This window comes from Candoia aspera, chromosome 2 (genome assembly GCF_035149785.1).
Source record: "Candoia aspera isolate rCanAsp1 chromosome 2, rCanAsp1.hap2, whole genome shotgun sequence".
NCBI lineage: Eukaryota > Metazoa > Chordata > Lepidosauria > Squamata > Boidae > Candoia > Candoia aspera.
In genome coordinates, this window is record NC_086154.1 from 1,376,581 (window position 1) to 1,398,940 (window position 22,360).

At 53.5% G+C, this 22,360-nt stretch overlaps 2 protein-coding genes across 2 annotated transcripts in view; both read left to right on the forward strand.

Moving 5' to 3' along the window:
• LOC134491913 (zinc finger protein 595-like) overlaps positions 1 to 22,360 on the forward strand; it is a 610,720-nt gene that overhangs the window by 260,744 nt on the left and 327,616 nt on the right. The window lies entirely within an intron of this gene.
• The window catches only part of LOC134488789 (uncharacterized), a 107,560-nt gene that overhangs the window by 56,459 nt on the left and 28,741 nt on the right, over positions 1 to 22,360 (forward strand). The window contains exons 2-6 of the mRNA XM_063291135.1: positions 15,137 to 15,409; positions 17,919 to 18,200; positions 18,385 to 18,498; positions 18,878 to 18,901; positions 19,112 to 19,124. Coding sequence (XP_063147205.1) covers positions 15,137 to 15,409; positions 17,919 to 18,200; positions 18,385 to 18,498; positions 18,878 to 18,901; positions 19,112 to 19,124 — 706 coding nt within the window. The remainder of the gene's footprint in view (positions 1 to 15,136; positions 15,410 to 17,918; positions 18,201 to 18,384; positions 18,499 to 18,877; positions 18,902 to 19,111; positions 19,125 to 22,360) is intronic.

The window sequence follows — 22,360 nt, forward strand, 5'->3', positions numbered from 1 at the left end:
TTGCTCAAACCGTATCTGCAGTCCGACCGCTGGCACCCCCAACCAGCCCCACCTCCTCCAATCATGATTGATAACCAGCAACACTTCGAGGTGGCCGACATCCTCGACTCCCGTCGCCAGCGCTCTACTTTGCAGTACCTCGTTCGCTGGAAACATTTCCCTCATCCCGAATGGGTTTCTGCCACAGATGTTCGCTCGCCTCTCCTTGTCAGCCGTTTTCACTCTGCCTACCCTGACAAGCCGGCTCCTTAGCATTTTTCTGGGGGGGGGGGCGATATGTCATGTTCCCCGTTTCAATGTTTTGTTCACATCGTAACGTTTCACATGTCAAACCCTTTCTCCGTGTATATTCAGCTTGCTCTATGCTGGTATTTTCCATTCGTGCTCTCCTCCTTGTTTTGCAACATTGGAATGTATGTTTGGGTTTGCACTCCTATTCAAGGTTACTTTCCCGGGCGTGTGTAACGGTTGCTGGCACCTGGGAGGGGGTGGTGGCTGACAAGTATTCGGGGCGGGACTGGATTGAACGCAAGGCTTTTAAGTTTGTATTTGGCGCGCTTTGGCTCATTCTCAGCTTTCTCTGTATTTGCATACTATTCCTTTAATAAATCAGTTATCTTTAAGCCCGAGCTTGTGAGACTGAGTATTTGGGATTAGGCAACCATTACACCAGCCCTCTCTGACTTCCACGCCTTCATCACAGAGATGAAGCACTATTTTGAGGACCCGCTAGCCAAGGAGAGGGTTAAAAGTGCGCTTCAAGTCCTCAAACAGGGCACACGAACTGTCGCAGACTACGCCCTCGAATTTAAAGCCCTTGCAGGGAAGATTAACAACTGGTCCGAGATGACCCTGATAGAGATGTTCAAAAGGGGCCTCAGCCGCGAGGTACTCCAATGGGCACTCTATCGAGATGACCCGGAGACACTGCAAGGCTGGATCTACCTAGCGGGGAGAGCGGAACACGCTCACCGCACTTTCTTAATGACGACGGCAGAAGACAGAACAAGCAACAGCCCAAAGGGACCCTCGCCACACCTGGGGCCGGCCGGCCCCACGTACCAAAAGAAGAAGTTTGCTCGTGGACCCTGCGCAAAGTGCGGGAAAATGGGGCACAAAGCGGCAGACTGCTTCTCCAACAGAACGCCGACTAGTGCTCCCAAACCCGCACTGAAAACGCCATTCAAACCAACTAACCCACAGCCGCTGCCCCCCCCGCCACATGACTGGAGCCACAGCGACACCGGACGAAGACTTGGACGCTTACTTTGTGGGGGAGGACGCGGAAGTCCCAGACTGGCTGGCGGGAAACGCTCCCCGCCTGCCTTAAAACGCGCCGCGAGGCAGGTGGTGGGACAGGGGCACGAAACACATAGACAGAGTGACGAAAGCTCCGTAATAATGGGGACAATCAGGCTTTCCTTCGGCACCAGAGCCACCACGGCTGCGGCACTAGTGGACTCGGGGTGCTCCAAGAACCTGATTCACCCCAACATCGTCGCCAAGCTCGACCTGCCTTGTCTCCCCCTCCCCGCACCGCTGGCTTTCCACCAACTGGATGGCTCAACAGCGGGAGGGAAACCAGCCACGACGCAGACTGAGCCCGTCACCCTGCAAATGGGCACCCACACCGAGCAAACATCTTTTGTGGTAACCCACATAGGGTGACCCATCATAGTACTAGGAATACCGTGGCTCGCAACCAACAACCCGCACATTAACTGGAAGACCCGCACCTTCCAATTCGACGACGGCGCGTACTGGGCCCCAGTTCTGGCGGGCAGGCCCAACCCCACAGTGGGATGGGCAGAGGCAGTAGCCCAGGACAACACAGCAACCCCAGAAGAACTACCTGAACAATATGCCGATTTCTCAGAGGTCTTCGGGGAAGAGGAGGTGGACCAACTACCCCCCCACCGCAAGTCGGACTGTAGAATTGAGCTGCTTCCCGATGTCCCCTTACCCAGGCCGAAGATTTACTCGATGACCCCGAAGGAGATGACAACCCTCCAGGAGTTCATCGATAAAAACCTGGCTAGGGGTTTCATAGAGCCAGCATGCTCACCGGTCGGAGCGCCCGTCCTCTTCCGAGAGAAAAAGGACGGCACCTTACGGCTCTGTACCGACTACCGGGGCCTCAACGCGGCATCCCTATCCAATAAATACCCCCTACCCCTCGTGAAAGACATGCTCGCCCACCTGTCCACGGGGAGAGTATTCTCCAAACTGGACCTCCGCGAGGCGTATTACAGGATCCGAATCAGGGAGGGGGACGAGTGGAAAACAGCGTTCAACTGCCCCCTAGGTGCCTTTCAGTACAAGGTACTGCCATTCAGATTAGTGGGGGCCCCGGGAGTGTTCATGCAGCTCATCAATGAGGTACTGCACGAACACCTGTTCCAAGGGGTACTAGTTTACATAGATGACGTCCTCATCTATACCCAGACGCACGAAGAACACGTAACCCTAGTCAGGCAAGTCCTCGAAAAGCTAAGAAGGGCAAAGCTCTACGCCAAACCATCTAAGCGTGAATTCCATAAAGCACGCCTAGACTACCTAGGGTACCGAATCTCCGGCGAGGGCATAGAAATGGACCCTGCAAAAGTCGAGGCAGTGGTGAATTGGGAACGCCCACGTAACAGGCGCCAACTTCAAAGCTTCCTCGGCTTTGCGAACTTCTACAGGTCATTCGCACGGGGGTTCGCGGAGATAGCCCTCCCCCTAACAGATCTACTCAAAACTAAAGGGGTTGGGGACACACGGCGAGCCAAGAACCCAGGGACAGTACTAAATTGGACTCCCGCATGTCAGACAGTGTTCAACAGACTGAAAGCGCTGTTCACAACGGAGCCAATCCTCGCACATCCGGACCCAGAACAGCCGTTCGTGGTCCAAGCCAACGCCTCAGACTTCTCCTGGGGGCCATACTGCTCCAAAAGGACCCTGCAGGAATCCTGAAACCATGCGCCTACCTGTCAAGGAAATTCTCAGAGACGGAAAGGCGCTGGCACGTATGGGAGAAGGAGGCATTCACGGTAAAATCGGCGCTAGAAACATGGAGGCATCTACTGGAAGGGACCACCGAACCATTCGAGGTCTGGACAGACCACCGGAACCTCGAGGCCCTCCGGATGCCCAGACGCCTCAGCCCGAAACAGGTCAGATGGGCCCAATTCTTCAGCCACTTTAACTTTCAACTGAAGTTCATACCGGGCAAAAAGAACTTCCTGGCTGACGCCCTCTCCCGACTGCCCCAAGACGAAGAGCCCATCCCAGATATGATTGGGATGGTGCTATCCGCCTCCCAGCTGGGAATGGCAGTGACCACCCGAAGCAGCGCTCAGAAACAGCTCAACCCCACGTCTCAACCGACGGCAAGCCAACCAGCGAACAGACGATGCCACCCACGACTGCCAGGAGGGATACGCGCGGACCTCACCACCGCCCTCAAAACCGACCCCTGGCTACTAGCAAACCCCGACAAGGTGACAAGGGAACAAGACTTAGCATGGGAGGAAGGCAGAATATATGTCCCGGATTCGCAGCGCCAGGCAATCCTGCACAGATCACACGACAGCAAACAAGTGGGACACTTCGGGTTTCTAAAGACCCTGCACCTAACACGACGACAGTTCTGGTGGGCTGCATTGAGATGGGACGTTAAGGCCTACGTAGCATCCTGCCCGATATGCGCAATGGCCAAACAGGCACCGGGAAAGCCTCCGGGACTACTACAAACGGTGGCGGAGCCCTCCCGACCATGGGAGGAAATCTCCATGGATTTTATAGTAGATCTACCACCCAGCCAGAAGAAAACAACCGTTTGGGTGGTGAAAGACTACTTTTCTAAACAGGCACACTTCATCCCCTGCGCATCAGTCCCGTCCGCCCAGCAGCTGGCTAAACTTTTCCTCGTACACGTGTACAGGTTACACGGATGTCCCGTACACGTGGTGACCGATAGGGGCACACAATTCACCTCGAAATTTTGGCGGGCTTTTCTAAAACTGATTGGGACCCAACAAGCCCTATCCACAGCCTGGCACCCCCAGACGGACGGAGCCACAGAGATCCTCAATGCCACACTAGAACAATTCCTACGTTCATATACCAATTACCACCAAGACGACTGGGTCGACCTGCTTCCGTTTGCAGAATTCGCCTACAATAACGCCATTCACACGAGTACAGGGAAAACCCTGTTCGAAGTAGTCTCCGGGCGCGAGTTCGTACCCATACCAGAGCTACCGCAACCCCCAGGACCCCAAGTGGGCGCAGGCGACTGGGGACGGAAGATAGCGGAATCATGGCCAGTAATCACAGCAGCGCTGAAGGAAGCACAGTCCGCCTACAAAGAACAGGCCAACAAGCACCGACGCCAGCAACCGACATTCCAGGTAGGGGATATGGTCTACCTCTCCACCAAATTCATGAAATCACCTCAACCCTCGAAGAAACTGGGGCCTAAGTATATTGGGCCGCTTCAAGTAACACAAATAGTGAACCCGGTGGCAGTACGCCTGGAGCTGCCGCACAATCTAAGGAGACTCCACCCAGTATTCCACAGCAGCCTCCTGAAACCAGCAACCACCTCCTGATGGCACCCAAGCATGCCTCTGCCCTCCCCAGTGATGATTGACGGCCAACAACATTTTGAGGTAAAAGAAATACTCGATTCTCGCCGACAACAGGGCACACTACACTATTTAGTAAAATGGAAACACTTCCCCCACCCAGAATGGGTGGCGGCTCAACACGTTAAGGCACCGGACCTGACCTGAGCATTCCGCACGACGTACCTCGACAAACCAAAGGGGTGCCCAGCCGAACCGGCCCATAGGACACACTTCCCCCCTTGGGCCTCCCCCCCCCACCCGTGTCACCCCAGGGGAAGGGACCCCCAAGCCCGCAACTTGAGTAGACCTCCTCCCCCCTGAGACTCATCCCCCCCCACCCTCACCGGGCCCATTGGGGAGGGAAGAGTGGTCATAGGTGCATCGCCAGAGGGCAAATAGCCAGGATGCACACATGACAACACAGCGTACATCAAAAACAAAACAATCAACAAAACAAAAAGATAAGGATCCTACCTGGAGTTGAAACAGCACCTGACCAGCCACGCCTCCTCTGACGACGAACTGAGCAAGAAGGAGCAGGGTGTGGTCGAGGCATGCGCACTCGGAACACACCAAAAAAAAAAAAAAATTGGAAATGCGGTAGAGGGCGGAGCAAGGGGAGGGGAGAAAGCACTCCGGCGGGAAATACAAAAAAAAAATTTTTTTTGACAGCTCTCCCGGGAAAAAAACCGGAATACCGGGGGGGGGGGGCTACCATGCGAAAGGGGGGCAGTATGTCATGAGCACCGTTGAGCTGCATGCATCAGCACAATGGCACACATAACACCATGGAAACAAGAGCAAGGGATTAAAAGATAAGCAAAGCGACGCACAACAACAGACACAGACCCCGAGGAGAAGGGAACGACCCCAGCCAGAAAATCCAGTCAAAAGAATGCAAAGGGGGAAGAAAGAGCGACAAAGACAGGGCGGAACACGAGGCACGCCTGGAGCTGTCAGCAGGAACGCAAAGGATATCGCCCAGCTGAAAGTAATCACCGGCCGGAGGAAGGAGATTACGAGAGAAGCCCGGGGCACCAGCAGGGGCCCCGCGACCCCTCACCTACCGGCAACGAAGCATACAGGACTTGGGGGGATGACACCACCCAAGGTGGGGGGGGGCGCTGACCGGTGCGGGCTATTTAAACCCCGTACCGGCGCGCTCCCTTCACTCTCAGCTTTTTCTAGCTATGCACTATGCTGAAATAAACCAGAACCTGATTTTCCCTAAATTAGTGTCTGTGTCTTACTCAGTAATAGGCAGCGCATGACAGATGGGTGGCTTATAAATTGAAATAATAATAATAATAATAATAATAATAATAATAATAATAATAATAATCCCCACCACCACCCACCATCAGGCAATTGCAAAAGGCAGCTTTACTTGGAACACCTTACATCCTGTGACGATACCTTTAAGATTATTAAACAACAACACCTGCCTGTCCCAGGTCCTTGGGAAGGACTCGATAGGTGGACAAAAATGCCAAATCCAGTCTAACCAACTGGCTGACTGGGCAATCAACCATAATAATAATGATAATAGTAATAATAATAATAAAAATGATAATGTTCTGTTGTCACCCAGCTGCCATGCTTTGCAGCAGTTCCAGTCCAGGTCCCGATGCTGCCATTCCCACAAGTTGCCATCTGGAGTTGCTGCTGCTCCTCTCAGCTCTGCACCGGTGGCTTCAGCTCTCTTCTGGGCTCTTTTCCTTCTCCCCTTCCCTTCCTCTAATTGCTTCATTCTGCTCTGTTTCTTCTATCTTCCTTTTTCATCACATCGTTCAGTTGGAAGCCACCTTAGACATCGAGCAGCCCAACAGCCGGTTCCATGTGGGGTCCACCAGAGCATCTCTGACCGATGCCCTCCAGCCTCTGTTTGAAGACCGTCCCTGAAGGAGACTCACCGTTTCATCTTGCAGGCTATTCCACAAGCTGATTGTTCACCACCACATCTCCCCTGAGCTGCAATCCTGTTAAAGACCACATGCCAGGGAAGGGAAGGGTCCTTAAGCGGTACAAGGAAAGGGAGGGACATGGACATTCTCTTTGCTGCACACTTCTTCCCACAATAGAAAAAGCCTAGGGGGAAAACATCTCATCGATGTTTGGAATTTGAATAGAACTTTAATCATGATGTGACTTGCTCCAAAGGGAGCACATGGGGAAGAGATTATGCAGGATAGAAAGTGCTCCGATATGAGCATTCATCTCGCTTTACGTCAAAGGACTCATCTTCTTCTGAGCCTCAGAACATAATATTGCTCTTCCTGCGCAACATGCAAACAAATGGCAGGTCCCACTTACCTGGGAGTGCAAAGCTCACATCTGAAGGAGGAGAAAAGGGAACAGGAAAGGCAAGACTGGAAAAGTCAGGGATTGCCAGGTGGTGTCCATCTACATGGGAGAGAAGGGGGCTGCAAGATGGGGCTGCAGCCAACGCTCGCGTGCCCTGTGGCCGTATCCTCTGGGTGAAAACATTTTGGACGGGCCTCTGTGGGCTGCATCAGATCCCCTTTGACTCTGCTGGGATTCATCTTCCTTGGCCTGGAGCAGCTGTCCAGAGGGGTCATCCCCGTGTGCAGATGGGGTAGCTCTTCTGCTGCAGCTGTTTCTATCAGGGGAACAAGAGATCTCCCTAAACAGAGTGGGAGACCTTAGAACAGCTTTTTTGATAATGTTCAGGGACAGTTTTAATACAGTGATTGGTATTGTTTAATCCTGTTTTTTGGGAACTGCTTGGCTGCGTCAAGAGTCAGCAAACACAGTAGATGTCATTTAAACCAACTTCTTAAGTGGACAGCTTGGTGAAGAGTCAGCAGCAACATCCTCAACTGCAGTCAAACAGGCAAGAAGACTGCCAAGACGGTGTGATTGAAGCTCTACTACTTTGTACGTGAGTTGATTTTGGCAAACATACAACATGGAAGCTTGGCTCACACCGTGGCCATCTTGCCTCTTTTGACCCCCCTCCCAATTACCAATGTTAGCAGGAGAAACCGATTTCCAGCATGGTTCTTACAAAGTTATCTTTATCAGGATTTATTGAGATGAAAGGGAAGGGGGTTACAAAAATTCCACCCATTCAATCTTCTCCCAGTTAGAAACAATGTACTCCCAGGTACACCGGATTTTCCATCCAACTACTCCACGCAGTCTGAAAAATGTGACGGGAAAGGGAACGTGCTTTATACCTTCCTTGAAATATAGGGAACATTTACAATTCTCCAGTACCATGAGGGTGTTCTGTCTCATTTCTTCTGGTTGTCAGATGCTCCTTTGTATTCAGTCCAGCCTCATAATGATAGGGGAGCACCTGGGGATGAAGAGGCAACCCAGCAGCCGATGTGGCGGGCCTGCTTCAAAGGCGTGGTGAGCTCCGGTGTCGCAGATCTCAGGAGCGCGGTAGGCTGGCCTGGTGGCGCATCAGACCCGGCTGGCAAAGCAGTCTTGGCAGCACGGAGGACATTGGGGACGTGACCAGCAGCGTGGCAAGTCTCGGCGCGACCGGCCTGGGGGAGCAGTGGACCCCAGCGTTTCAGTGGAACACAGTGGCACAGCCGGTGGCACAGCCGGTGGAGCAGTGAAACCAGCGCGGTGGAGCTCGGTGGCCGGGGGCGATGAGCTGTGGTGATTCTATGCCCCTGTGCCAGAGCCCCCGAACAGAGACCTTGGCGGGTGGTGGTGGTGGTGAACCCTTATGGTCCCAGGCCCCTTTCCCAGAGCCCCTTGGACAAGGAGGGGGGACGGCAGAGAGCACAGTCGGTGGATTCCAGCAGCACAGGGGACCGAGCTGGCATGGTGGGCTTCGGTGTAGTCATCCTCAGTGGTGAGGAGGGCTGACTTGGATCTGAGTGCCTGCTCATCCCCTCCCAACTTGCCCAGAGATGGTGGAAAACTATTGGGGTCCCTCCAGTGTGAGTGAGGCACTCCCTCCCGGGTGTGAGAGGGAGTCCGGGGCCATAGGATGTTATGTAAGAATACTCACCGCCTGGGTGAGAGACGGGGGGTGGGTAGGAGTATATGGGATGCCCCCCTGTTGACCAGCAGGAGAGGCTGAGGGGGGCACAATGAATGTGTGGGTGACGGCTAGGCGTGAGTGTGAGCTGGTGCGCTGGGGGCCTGCCCTTGCCCTGTGGTTGAGTGAGTGTGTATGAGTGGGGGAAGGGAACCTGTGTCGAATCAGGGACTCGGGAGGTCCAGGACTGGAGGCACCTGGGCCTGGAAGCTCTGGGGGCTGTAGGGCGGGTCACGATGGCCGACCCCCAGCTCCATAAAGATAACTGCCTCGTTTCTTCTGCCTCTTCACAGAAGGAGAGACACAAAGGGGCAGTGGGACCGTAGACACATGTCCCCACAAGTCCTTTTTTCCCTTTTCTTCTCCTTTGCACTTGGACTTCATCGCTCTACCTGGAGCGCAAGGCTGTCCACCTGTCCTTGTCTGGAGAGATCGGCTGACTCGTTGGGCTGATGCTTACCCGTGTCGTTGTGCTACAGCTGTGGAGGTGGCCTGGGAATTGACAACCTGATCAGGAAAGCTGCCCCTTGAGACTCATTTGAAATGGCCCCAGGAATGACCTATCGCTCTGTTTCATAGACGGGTTACACCCGGAAAGGATCGTTCTCCTTTATGACTATAATATTCATTCAGTTTTGTCTTTTTGCTTTTTCTTTTAAAACAAAGTGAGTTTTGAGGACTATAAAAGGTTTTACCCACTTCGTTGAATCTGTGCATTGCAATTCCGACCTATTTGCTTTTACTTTCCCGTGGGAACCCTTCTTGTTTCTATTTCCTGGATTGGTTACTTTGAGGAAAGGCAGCCGGGGAAGTCTTCAGTTTCAGTCTCAGTGGGCTTTACCTCCCTGAGTCACTAGAGAGCTACGGAGGAAATTAAAGCGGGTTTTACAGAGTTTTACCTCGAAGTCTCTCACGTTCTGGGCCTTGTCTCAGAACCTGTGGAATCCCCACTGTCTGAACAGTTGAGAGAAGCTGACAGGGTTGAAAATTATCCTAGGTACAAAGTGGCTTCACTAGAGAAGAAGATGAGGATTGGTGAGGTGGGCTCAGAAAACGAAGGGAAGGAAAGTGACTTGTGGAGATTTAAAGAAAAAAGAGTTCTGGCCTAGAAAGAGGGCTGTGATGCTGTTGCATCAAGACCCCGGAAGAGAATTCGGCTTCAAGGGTGGAAGATTCTTGAAGAATATCTGGACTTTTCAAGGCAGGCTGTAGAATTTGAGCTTGACAAGAAGAAAATTCTGTGTATAATGCTGAGACCTGTAAATGCTTTGCTTTATTCTGCAGTGGGATGATTGTTTAAATGTGTTTGTCAGGGTGGTCTTTTGGGCTTAGACATAGGTATTTGCTCTTTGGATAGCACTTACATTTTTGGTTAAAGGGTATTAACCAAGTGGCTTTCCTAAATACATAACAGTAATAAGATGTTGGAAGTTATTTTGCTTTAGCTTAAATGCTTTGGTTTACCTTGATAATTGTTTAAATATGTTTATCAGCAGGATTTTTTTAAGGGTTGAGATGGATATTTTTCTTTTTCTTTTTCAGATATTATTTGTATAAACAATAGCAATAAGAAGTAGTTAGGTTGTTTTTTCTTAGTTTAGTTGACAGAGAGGAGTAAATTATTTTACTTACTTATAGTCTATCCCGCCTTTCTTATTTTTCGTGACTCTCTTTCCTTTTTCTCCCACTCCAGCCTGTCTCCTTTCTCCGCCCCTCTCAAGAGCCTTCCTTCCAGTTGCTGCCTCAACATCTCCGGGACCAGGTTTGCCCAAGTTTCTGGCCCCAGCCCCTTTTCCGGCCTTCCCATTTTCTCCTTGGGTGAACCCACTGGCTTATCCCGAACACTTGTGTCTGTGGTAGGAGCCTCCTCTGTGGCTGCAGGAATTCCAGCCCCTTCCGCCTTTTCCATCCTGGTTTGTTTTCTAAGGCTCTAGTTCTCTGGTTCAAGTTTTCTCAAGGGTCTGTTCCCTGCAGCCAGTATCCTAGCTAAGGCTTGCAAAGTGTGTGGCCTGCAAGGCCCAAGCTCTCTCCCTTTAGCAATCAAAGCCTTCCTTTTCACGTACTGGGTTTCAGGAATCCGGTGAGTCTGAACAAACTCCCCTTTAAAGCTGGACGGGGAATCCCAGTTTGGATATCCCACCTCTGCCACCAATTTGGCACAGGTTTGTTTGATACCCAGGGGTTGTCTACTCAGACTCACCAGGACGTTCCCAAATGAGACACTGCAGGGGAAGACCTGTGATCACCCCTTTTATCGGGGGGGGGGGGTTTCTTTCACTTAGAAAACCACTGCTCACAGTATAAAGGTGTTTTTTTCCCTACTTAGGTGACCAACTAATACAATGTCCAACTGACCTCTATTTCTGTCACTACTACTACTACTCTATGCTAGGCCTATTCTGACTAATACATGGAGGTCACTAAGCTATAACTATCACTATACTACTCTCTTACTATAACTATTACACACCAACAATGCTACTCCTACCTTTAGAACACAGTTCTCCTTCGAGTGGACAGTCTCACTTACTCCTTCTCTAGCTTTGCTCCAAGCCTTGACTGCTGCTCTCACCCTCCTGTCGTCTTCTTCTCTCTCCGACATGCCCACCAGCAGCTGTCCCAGACCCAGGCTTTTCACAGCCGCCCTGCCTTCCTTGCTCCAGGCTCAAAGCGGGAGGAGAGTGATCCCAGGTGCCCCCAATTTCAGGACAGTCCGTCCTTCCACAGCAGTGAGCATGCCTGCTACTCCTTCCTCCTCCTCCTCCTTTCCCCAGGACAGCAACCCTGTGAGGTGAGCTGGGCTGAGAGAGGGGGACTGGCCCAAGGTCGCCCAGCCGGCTTTCGTGCCCGAAAAATCACTCAGAGCAAAGCCACCTTTCTTGGTGACACACCTGATGGTGCATTGATGCACGAGGTCCCTGCTGCCTTGAGATCCAGAACGGTCCCACAGCCGGGGCAGCTTTGGCGTTGTGGGAAGGCAGCGCGTGGAATTCTACCTCCTGCCTGGTGTGGGACTTGCATGCCAGGGCCTCGGTTCCAGCGTCCACATTCGGCCCTCTCCCCATCCCTCACGTTGGCACCGTAAGCGCCCTTTCCGCCTTTCCCGCAGCACACCTAACCCTTTCGTGGACTGGCAGCCTCCTTTACGTTCTCCCCTTGGGTGGCTTCTTGCCCCCCTAAGCTTACCAGCCCTCCCGAGACTGCTGCGAATGCTACAGCAGACGCAGCTGGGGGGCCACAAGCAGAGCGACCTCAAGGAGCTACTCTTCCCCAAGAGGCTCCGATTCGAGGGGTCTGGATTTTGGCTGAAATCCCTCTTTGGGTCTAGTGCGAATCCACTTCCCTGATGCGCCCCAGCAAGGACATGGGCAGGCCCACGGAGCCCTCTCCAGCACGGGGGAAGGGGGACCGCAAGGGGAGCTGGACCACCCTGGGCGCCATCAGCCGCTGAGCTGGGCAGGGAGCCTCTCGGCGCCGTTCCTCCTCTGCCCACCAGGGGGCGCTGTGGGGCTCTTGCAGAAATGGCCCGGACCCTCTTCCCTGCCTTTTTGGGGGAGGGGGGGCTTTTATTACCCCCAAGGGCTCCCCAGCCTCATTTGCCTTATCGCTTAACCTGCCCTGTGTTTTACCATCTGTTTATGAGGCCCTTTTGTGTCTCTGCATCCGTGGTTCTTTCCCCCTTCCTCTTATCAGGAGACTTGTCTGGGCTGCAGCTGGTTCTTAGCCACAGTTTGGCCCCCTAGAGCTGAGCTGGCTTCTGCTGCTGCTGCGCCGACCTGCTGCCGAGATGTTGGCTTGGCAGAGGCTTTCAGGCTGTGTGTGTGTAAGGGGGGGGGCATCTCCCACAGGATGGGCAACCAAGCAAGAGCTGGTCCCAAAAGGGGAAGGGGGGCCACTCTGCCCCCCACTGTTCCTGAGGGAGGGAGCAAAGGGCAGCGGGGTGGTCCACCTGCACCAGGCCAGCCTCATCTCTGGGCATGACAGGCAGGAGTTGGGGGAGAGTCCCTCTCCCTCCCCTGTTCCCCTGCAAGTGGGATCCGGAGCGAATGCGGCCTCCTCCAGATCCATGGCCCTTGATGGATCTCCTCTCCTGCGAAAGCCAGCCAGGTTTTGTGGCAAGGAATTCCACAGGCTCATGAGGATGGGCTTTCCAGAAGACTTCAAGCCCTCCTTGGATGGAGGGAGGAGAAACAGGGCTCAGTGCCCTCCCCCCGCATTAATGACCCACCCACTTATTTGAGGGCGCAGCTTAGGGACTGTGCCCCCCTGAGCCCAGGATGGAATGAGGGAAGGAGGGCAGAGATGCCAAGCAGGGGGACTGGCAAGTGGGGGTCTCTGCAGAGGGCAGTCTGGACAGCCAAGCTGTCATGAGTGGCTTGAGTAAGTGAGCCCAGCTGCATGAAAAAGAAGTCAAAATTCTCCCAGACATGAGGAAAAAGGTTTCAGTGCCTTCAGACAAGGAGGGACAGGACCCTCAGCATCCAGGAAAGGAACCCCTTTGCCCAGCTGGGGCACAGACTGTATCCCTCGCAGAAGCTCTAATTGGCTTGATCCTCATGAGGACTAGGAGGCTGTTCTCTTCTGTTCCTTCTTTAGAAAGTAGCCTTTGGGATGTGCTCTGTCTCCCTTCAGCTACCTCCCATTCCCTTGGCACAGCTAACCCGTGTGTGTGTGTGTGTGTGTGTGTGTTGTTGTTGTTGTTGTTGTTGTTGTTTCCACAGGGTGGATGTGAGGAATCTCAGCCTGTTCCTGCCGCCTGGTGCTGCGGAAGTGAAACTCCAGCCCTCCTGCAGCGCCCTGTAGTTTGAAGCCTTTCCAATTGCCCAAATAACCCCTTAATGAGGCCGAGGGCAGACAAGCAAGACCAGCTGGCTCTTTCACACACCCAAACCAGGTTAATAGACTACAAGGGCCGAGTTCACAAGACACCCGACGTGCAAGGAGAGCAGCCGCCTTCCGGCCAAGGAAACGGCCCCAGTCCCAGGATACTGAGCAGCTCAAATGTCTGGCCCGTTTTAGCTGCACAAAGCCGGTCCCGGGACCCCCGTGGCCCCCAGATCCCAAGGCCATTTGCTTCCCGTTTGGCCTGGAGAAGCGCCCGGATCGGTCTCCCCGGCTTTTCCAGGCAGGCCCCGCTCTGGCATTGCGGGCGGGGGAAGAGTCTGGACCCCATTGCTGCGTCTGCCCCCCCCCCCCAGGCCTGACTGGGGCTCAGGATGCGCCTCCCCCCCCCGTCACCCCCTGCACCGCCTCCAGGCTCAGACCCAGGGGCTGCTCCCACGTGCTCCCTCCTTTTAAGCCTCCCACTTCCAGCCTCCCCACGGAGGGACCCCCGACTCAGCTGGAACCGAGGAGAAGCCCCGGGCCTCTGGCCCTGCAGGGTCTTGTCCCGGGAAGGACCACGCCCCCTTCGGAGTCCGGCAGCCCCAGCCTGGGGTTCCCCGGGGCCTTGAGAAGCCTTCAGAGGGCATCTAGTCCACCCCCTCCAGGCGCACAGAGAAAGAGAGAGCCTGGCTGAGAGTTGTGGGGAGGGCAAAGGAAGGGGGGTCCCCTCTTGGGCCGGCAGGTACCCCCCCGGAGCTGCATCCCCCCAAGACCGAAAGGATCCCCCTCCCCCTTTCTCCGCTTCCTTCTCTGCCCCGAACTATCTCCTCCACCGGGCGGATCAGGAGAGACTCTGCCCGGAGACCGATGACGCTGCAGGAGCGAGAATTCCCATTGGTCCTTCTGCCTTTCTGGGCACTCCCAATTCAAAGTCTCAGAAAAAACACTTCCTCCCCCATCCAGACCCTCCGATTCCGCCTCGGGGGCTGGGAGCATCTCCGTCCCCCTCCCCTCTCTATTTGGGATACCCATGTGGGGCCGCCTCATGGGCTCTGCCGGGGTCCCCCTGCTGCTGCTGCTGCTGCTGCTGGTGGGGGCGCTGTGCCGGCGGGTCCCCGGAAGCGAAGCGGGGAAGGAGCCCCCCGGTAAGGAGGGGGCTGGACGGGGGGAGGGGCTGGGAGGGTGCCCCTGATGCTGGGGGGGGAGGAAAGGGGCTGGGACCCCCAGGAGGGACTTTGGGGAAGGGGCCGAGGACAAGAGAGGGGGAGCCTGCAGGAGCCTCGATCTCCGCGGGGTCTCTGTCCCCCCCTCCCCACACCCCCCAGGAGGACGGAGGGGGACCCCCTTTCGAGACACAGCCGGGCCCCTCCCTCACCCCCCCCCCTGGCTGGACCTCAAGAGTTTGTTGCATTAAAAGAGGAAGGAGAAGGAAAGCGAAAGGGAAAGCGGGAAAAAAAGTATTTTTCCTTCAACAAAAACGCGTTTTTCTTTAAGAATCTCCATTTAGAGGCTCTCCCCCAGGGAGCCCAACCAGGAAAGGGGGGGGCTGAGAAAGGCCCTCCCCCTCCCCCTCCCCGCGTGGGTCCCTCCTCCAGTCGCTGCCGGGAGCGATGGGCCCCGGAGTCCCCCCTGACGGCCTTCCTCCTCCTCTTCCTCCTCCTCCTCCTCGCAGCCCATTTCTTGCACCAGGTGAAGCACGAGTGCCGCTTCCTGAACGGGACGCAGCGGGTGCGCTACCTGGAGAGGTACTTCTACGACCGGCAGGAGATTGACCGCTTCGACAGCGACCTCGGGAAGTACGTGGCCGTGACCGAGTTGGGGCAGCCCGAGGCCGACCATTGGAACAGCGATAAGGACCGCCTGCAGTACAAGAGGGCCGCTGTGGATCGCTTCTGCCGGTACAACTATGACGTTTCCCGGGGGAATCATGTGATTGGCCGGAGAGGTGAGTCCGGGAGGGAGGCAGGGGCTTCGGAGGGGGATGCAGAAGGGACCCCCCCTTCCTTAATCCATTAAATGTATTGAGATTCTCCCTCATGGAGTTTTCCCGCCTCATCGGGCGAGTTTTAGAGAGCAGCTGCGGAAATCTTGGTTGTTTGTGGGATGCAGATTTTGGGCTCCGTTTGGGCTACGAAGGGGCGTGTTGGGCTATCGAAATTCTGGGCCTCTGGCAGCCCTGCTTTGCTCCTCCTTTATTCCGCGCTCCCAGATCTACGGAATATTCCTCTCCTTCCCGGGATCCAGACTCTCTCCCTGCCCGGAATCAGGGATCCCTTTGGTCCCCTCCAGAAAAGGGCCCAAATATGATTTTTTTGTGGGGGGGGGGGGAGAACCCAGCAACGTCTCCCTCCTCCCAAATAGATCCTTCGCGACCGATCGATCGATCGAAGGGCCTCCTGGTCCCCCTTTCCACCCAGGAAATGTTTCGCCTTTTAGGATAAAATCCATTTCCAAAGGTCTGAAAAGGGGGATTCGCAAGGCCGTTTCTTTCGCCTGTCCTTCTGCCCTTTCTCTGGACATTTTCCTTCTTTTCCTTCTCTTTTCTTTGTTCAGACTTACTTGGAGTCTGGCAGCTTCTAAATCCAACAAACAAAGAAACAAACAAATAGAGGAAATGATCTAGAAATTATACTTCTGATTCCGTGTTTAAACCAAGACGCAGACCTCAGTCCTACGGAATGGTTTAGGGGCTTTTCCCCCTGCCTTGAGAAAAAGCTGATTCAAAGGCTGAGAAACATTGTTAGGCCAAGCGAAGCCGCGGTACGTCAGCTGAGAGCAGGGCCCACTCCCCCTTTGCACTGAAGGGGTTGCCTAGTCTGGCCATGAAGCGTCTGCAAGAAACCAGCAAGGCTCGGAGAGCACCAAGGACCCCACCCTTGCTTGGCCAATTTTGGGGGCCTGGGAGAAAAGCCCCCCTTGGAACCACCTTTCTCGTGACAGACCCAGCTTCCCCTTCAGCCGAATCACTTCCGTCTCATAGCTGGAAAGTTCCTGATTTGGGGGCAGAGTTTGAAGCAACCCATTAAAATCTTGATTCTCTCTCCCAGATTTCTTGCCCATGGCCTAAATTAATTTTTCTTTTTCTTTTTTGCATTTTTCTTTTTATTGATTGATTATTTACATTTTTATTTGTTTATAAACGATATTATAAAATTATATTTTATTTATATTTTATTTTTGGTCTCCCCCCCAAATTCCCCCAAAGGACCCCCAGCAAGGATCCGGCACAGCGCAAGATCCCCGAGAACCTCTTCTGTCCATCTGGCTCCGAAAGGGGAATTCGGAACTTGTTAGTCTTCTGAGGGGGGATGAATCTTCCTTGAGAGGACTTGGGCAATTGAGAGAAGTAAACGGCTACCCCTGATTGTTGCTCCTTTGCCCTTTCCTTGCTTTTTTTTATTGCCGCTTTTGTTTCTTGGATAGTTGTAGGTTTGCTTAGTATATGTCCACGTTGGGCATTAAAATCCTTTGATAACCAGCCTTTCAAGATATTTCTTCAGGGCAGCTTCATCGATGTCAGCCATGGAATATAATTATTTTGAAAAAGCTGCCAATTCTTCCATGATTTCTGATCGTTGGTGTAACAATTGCTGATCTTGTCTGCGTTGCTTTATTTTTTCCAAGCTGAAAGGCTGGGAAGTTTCCTGGTTTATTCACATGTTCAACGTTCTTTTGTTTGCCAATTTTATTTTCTCTTGGAATTCTTCCATTTCCAGTAAGTTAGCTTCTTGCCGTTCTTTCATCGGGTGTCTTTTGGGGTTCCATCTGCGCTCGTATTTTGGCATCTAATTGTTCCTCCCTTTTAGTGTTTTCTCCTCCTTGTTTTGCTGTCAGTTTCATAAACGGCCCCCCATATACCCTTTCCTTCTTTCCCAAAAGGTTGTGTCAGAGATTCCTGTTTTCTTTGGGAAAGAAATGCAATTCCTCCTGGCATTTCTGTAGGATGGCGCCATGAGGTCGCAACCCATCATTCGTCCCCCCTCTGAAAGGAAGTTTTGCTCCAGAGCACCACGCAAATAATATCGGATTATGCTCCGGGAATGTCCTTGGAGGGATTTGCCCCTCGTGAATAGGGGGCGTTGAAGTCTCGGAGGCCGAACACGCGTCTCTTCCGGAGCCGGACTGATGCCTGGCCGGGAAGAAGGTCCGGCCTCTCTCGGTTGGGTTTTGTAGTCTCGAAACGTCCATCGGGGCCAGTCCACGTTTCCTGCCTTGAGTCAATTTATCTAAATTCAGACCTGAGAGTCCACTGGTGTCTCCAAAGACAATATTTCACCTTCTTCCAATTCTGTTAATTTTTGAAAAAATCTTCTAGAATTAATCTTTGCTCTTATTTGGTAGAGGTGAAGTTTTTTATTTTGTCTCCATTCTGTAATTTAAAAATTAAAATCCTTCCTGCTTTTGACCCTGCTGAGTCTCCCATGTCCCTCCTTCTCCTCCTGCTTCCCCCCCAGCCAAGCCCACCGTCACCATCTCCCCCACCAAGGCGGACCCCGCGTCCCCCAACACCATCCTCCTCTGCACCGCGACTGGCTTTTACCCCCTGGAGATTGACATCCGGTGGCTGAAGAACGGGCGGCCGGAGAAGGAGGGTGTCGCCTTCGGGGAGGAGCTCCAGAACGGAGACTGGACCTACCAGCGCCAGGTGATGCTGGAGACCCGGCCCGAGCGGGGGGACATCTACGCTTGCCAGGTGGGGCACGCCAGCCTGGAGGCCCCCGTCACTGTCCAGTGGGGTAAGCCCCTCCCTGCCCTCCCCTCCCTGCCCTCCCGGTCTGGGGATGCCATCCTGCCTGAGAACAGGGCACCGCTGGGGCTGGCAAGACCCTCCCTGAGTCCAGAGCCAGAACAGACCCCCTGGAGGAAGCTGGCCCTGATCCTCCTGCTCACGCCGGGCTCCTTCTCCCTCTCCCTCCCCAGAGCCACGTTCCTCCAACTCTGCCAGGAGCAAACTGTGGACGGGGGCCGTGGGGGCCGTGCTGGGGGTGGCCTTCCTGGCTGTGGGGCTCTCCCTCTACCTGAAGAGCAAGAAAGGTGAGTCTTTGGGGCTAGATAAGGAGAGATGGGGAGGGGATCATGTAGGGGAGGCATCTGATCAAGATGGCCTAGAAGGTCTTCCTGGACCCCCCCAGTCCCAAGGCTGGTGGCCCCACTGAGCCACCACAGATCCTCCGATGGCACCAAACAGCCATAGAAAGAGGGAAATCCTTGGGGGGATCCCTTGAGGGCATGATCCTGAGTGATCCGTTGCCCAGATTGATCAGAAATTTCTTTAGAAAGCTTTATTCTTGGACAGGCTGTAAGCAGATATAATGCAACATATTATGGGCTATCTATTGAGAGTAGGACCCCTAAGTGCTCCAGACCTTTTTCAGCATTGGTTGTCTCTCTCTCTCTCTCTCTTTCTTTTCAGCAACCTCCATCCAACAACCTGCAGGTGAGCGCTTTGCATTCCCCTCCAGGAACTAACGGGTTTAATTCTGTCTTCTCCCCCAAAATACCTCTTAAGTATCCACAGGAGCCTTGAATGATGCTCAAATCCTCCATGCTGGGAATTGGGCTCATTTACTTTCTGCAGCAAAACTTTCCAAGATTATCTGGATCCCCCAAATCTTTTTCTGAGGTCTTTGGTCACTTTTCCCTCCAGGGGACCCCAAAAGGTGATGCAATTAAAAACAAAAACACACAACACTAAAACATTGCCCAGGATGTTTCCCCCTTTTGGGAAAGTGCAAAAGGGAAGGAAAGGAGGGGGACCATTCAGGTCATAGGGGGAAGGGGAAGGAGCACCCCAAATTTGTGGGCTGCCCTCCCTTCCCGCCCCCCTTTGCCATTTCACTGAAGTTCTGGTAAGTTGCACCAGGCTCTGTCCTTTCCTGCCACCCCCATCATAGCACCACCTTCTTGGTTAATGCAGTATTGAATATCTGTGTGGGGGGGGAGGCCTCCTCTCTTGATTCACTCCCAAATTAAGCCAATTAGGGATAAATTCCATGTGAGCAACGTCACGCTGGAGCCTCCCTTTGCAGCCCCTCGGCTGACCTCGAACCCCCTTCGAGTCCGGGGAGATGAGAGGGGGAGGAATCCCCGGTCCTTCGCAGCCTTTTCCTCCCTGCAAGGGGCGGATTCTCCCTCCATCCGGTCCCTGCCCATCAACCACCCCCTGCAGGGTGGGCCTTCCTTGTGGGAGCTGAATGAGAAGGGGAGGGGAAGCCCACCTCGTGTTTTTTCTGCAGACTCTCCAAAAAGATCTTCCCTATATTTAATTGAAGGTGTTACCATATATTCTAATTTTCTCCCATATCGCTTTTTTTACAGCACTCATGAATTAATCCTGCTATCGCTTCCTGCTGTCAGATGCAAAAGGATGTTTTTTTCAGGAGCTGATTAATTTCTGCCTCTTTTGCAACCCTTGAAGGGTGGAAGTTCGAGGCGGTGGGTTGGCAAGAGGAGGAGAATCGCAGCCTGGACCTTCCCCTGCCGAGACCCACCAGCTTCCTTCCACGCCTCTCTTTCTCTTGAGGGAGGGGAATCGGGAGGGGAGTAGAGGCCATCTAGTCTGTCCCCAGGAACTCTTGGCCTGCCTGTCACTGCAGACCCCCAACCTCTCCTGCTCAGCACAGACCCCCATTGAGGGCAATGGCTGCAACCATCCACCCCACAGCCCCTTAACCCAAAACCCATCTGGCGCTTATTCCAGCCCACTGGATCCGGAGAGATCCCAGATGCTCTGCATACTGAGATCCCCCCTTTCTGAGAAGTGATCTTGGGGATCAACCGCTGTCTGCCCAGCAGAGCCCAACCTCTTTTCCCTTCCTTGGATCCCCCCTCGTTTCTCGGCTTTGAATCCACAGGAGCTTCATCCATGTTGCGGTTCTCCTCTGAGTTAATTTCCTTTGCTTTTATTTGCTATAAGTCAATAAACTTTGGACTGCAGGAAAACCCTGGAATGATGTGAGTTGATGCTGTCTGAATAGTGTCATCTCAGCTCCACCGTCTCTCCAGGTCAGAAGCCATTTGATTAAAGCCAGTTTGGTCTAGTGGTTAAGGTGCTGGGCTAGAAACCAGGAGTCTGTGAGTTCTAGTCTCACCTGAGGCACGAAAGCCGGCTGGGTGACCTTGGGCCAGTCACTCTCTCTCAGCCCAGCCCACCTCACAAGGTTGCTCTTGGGGGGAAAATAGGAGGAGGAAGGAGTATTCGGTATGCTCGCCGCCTTGAGTTATTTATAAAAATAATAAAGGTGGGATAAAAATTTTAAAAATTCCCTCCATCCCTGAATTTCTGATCTTCTGTTTGCTCCCCTCCAAGAGGGATGTGGAGGGTCTACAATCCCCCCCCCCCACAGATCAGAGGCTTCTCCCAAACCCAGCGGGGAGGAGTTGGAGGGTTGCAGCCTCAGGGGCCCCGTGCAGAAGGTCCCCTTCCTCAGATGGACCACTTGATGGAGGGAAGGTGAAGAGGGGTCCAGGGGCCACTTTCTCAGTAGGGGGTCAGGAGGGGAGCCCCTGAAGGATTTGGGTTGGGACTGGACTTTGGAGCTGGTTTGGGTGGGATCTGGACCAAGGAAGGGGTCAGCAGGGAGGGGGACCAAACTGAGGATGATCCCGAACTGTTCAGGGAGCTAAAACGGGAAAGGGATTGTGAAGCGCCGCAAAGATGGCAGGAGATGCCGTGTCCTTCTGGGGATGTCCGTGCAGCGTCTTTTAAATGCGTTTGGGTGTGGTCTGTCCTTGCGTTCCAGGAGTGTGGATGATGGCTGTGTGTCCACGCCTTGTTTCCTAAGTCTCCAGGTTTGCAGAAAATCCTTCAGGGTCCCCTCAGGGTGGGATATTTTATTGTACTTTGTTTCTTCTAAGGACTGAGATGACTGATATTTGGGGGGCTCAGTGGGGAGGCGGAGGGGCCTCCTCGTCTCAGGTCCTTCCCGCCAGCCGCGGGGAATCTGACTGTCCTGGCCCCCCGAGGACAGGACAGTCGGATCAGCCCTGCCAATCAACCCAGCAGCAAACAAGAGCCCAATCAAGGAACTCCCAAGGAGAGACACCAACACAAGCTGGACAGTAAATAAGCGGAGAGCAAGGCCCACTCCCTCTTCGCGCTGAGATGTTGCCTAGCCTGGCAATGAAACATCTGCAAGAAAACTACAAGGCTCAGGGAGCACCAAGGACTCCAGAGTGCAACCCCCATTTTGCCATCTACTCTGCTAGAATATCACAGGAGGTTTTGTCAAAAGCTTTCCTGAAATCAGGGTACACCATGGTCACCATGTTCCCATGGTCAGCTAACCCAGTCACTCTATCCAAAAAGAAGATTGGCTTGGTTTGGCTTATCCTTGATAAACCCATGTTGGCCTCTGCCAAGCGATGTGTTCTTTTCTAAACGCTCACAAGCCAATGGCTTAATAATTTTCTCCCCACTTTTGATTATGTGTGATCTAATCAGTGTCAACTCCTAGTGACCGCAGAGACAGGTTTTCTGTACGATGATCTGTCCTCAGCCTGGTCCTTCAACAGGTTTTACCCAGTATTAAACCGTTCCCTTGGCTGCCCTCGAGAGGCGGTCCAAGGTTATGCGGCTGAGATACGGGGTGTCTCTCTCTGCTTCCACTGAGGAGTTGCTGTGGCTTGTAGGTTGGAGCCTGAAGGATGGAGCTTTCACGCCAATGGGCGAGGCCCTCTGGAGAGACGGGCTCTATTTACGGCCTTGTGTGATGAGGGAAGGAGCTCGGTTGCTCTGCAATCTCACCAGGGACTGACAAATCTCTTGACGTTAGGCAGCCAGAGCCAGCGGAGCAAGAATCCCAGGACCCATCTGAAACAATCAGGCAGAATAAGGGAAGAGAAAAGTTTGCAGATCAAAGGGAATGAAAAAGTTGTGAGAGAAACCAGTCCATAA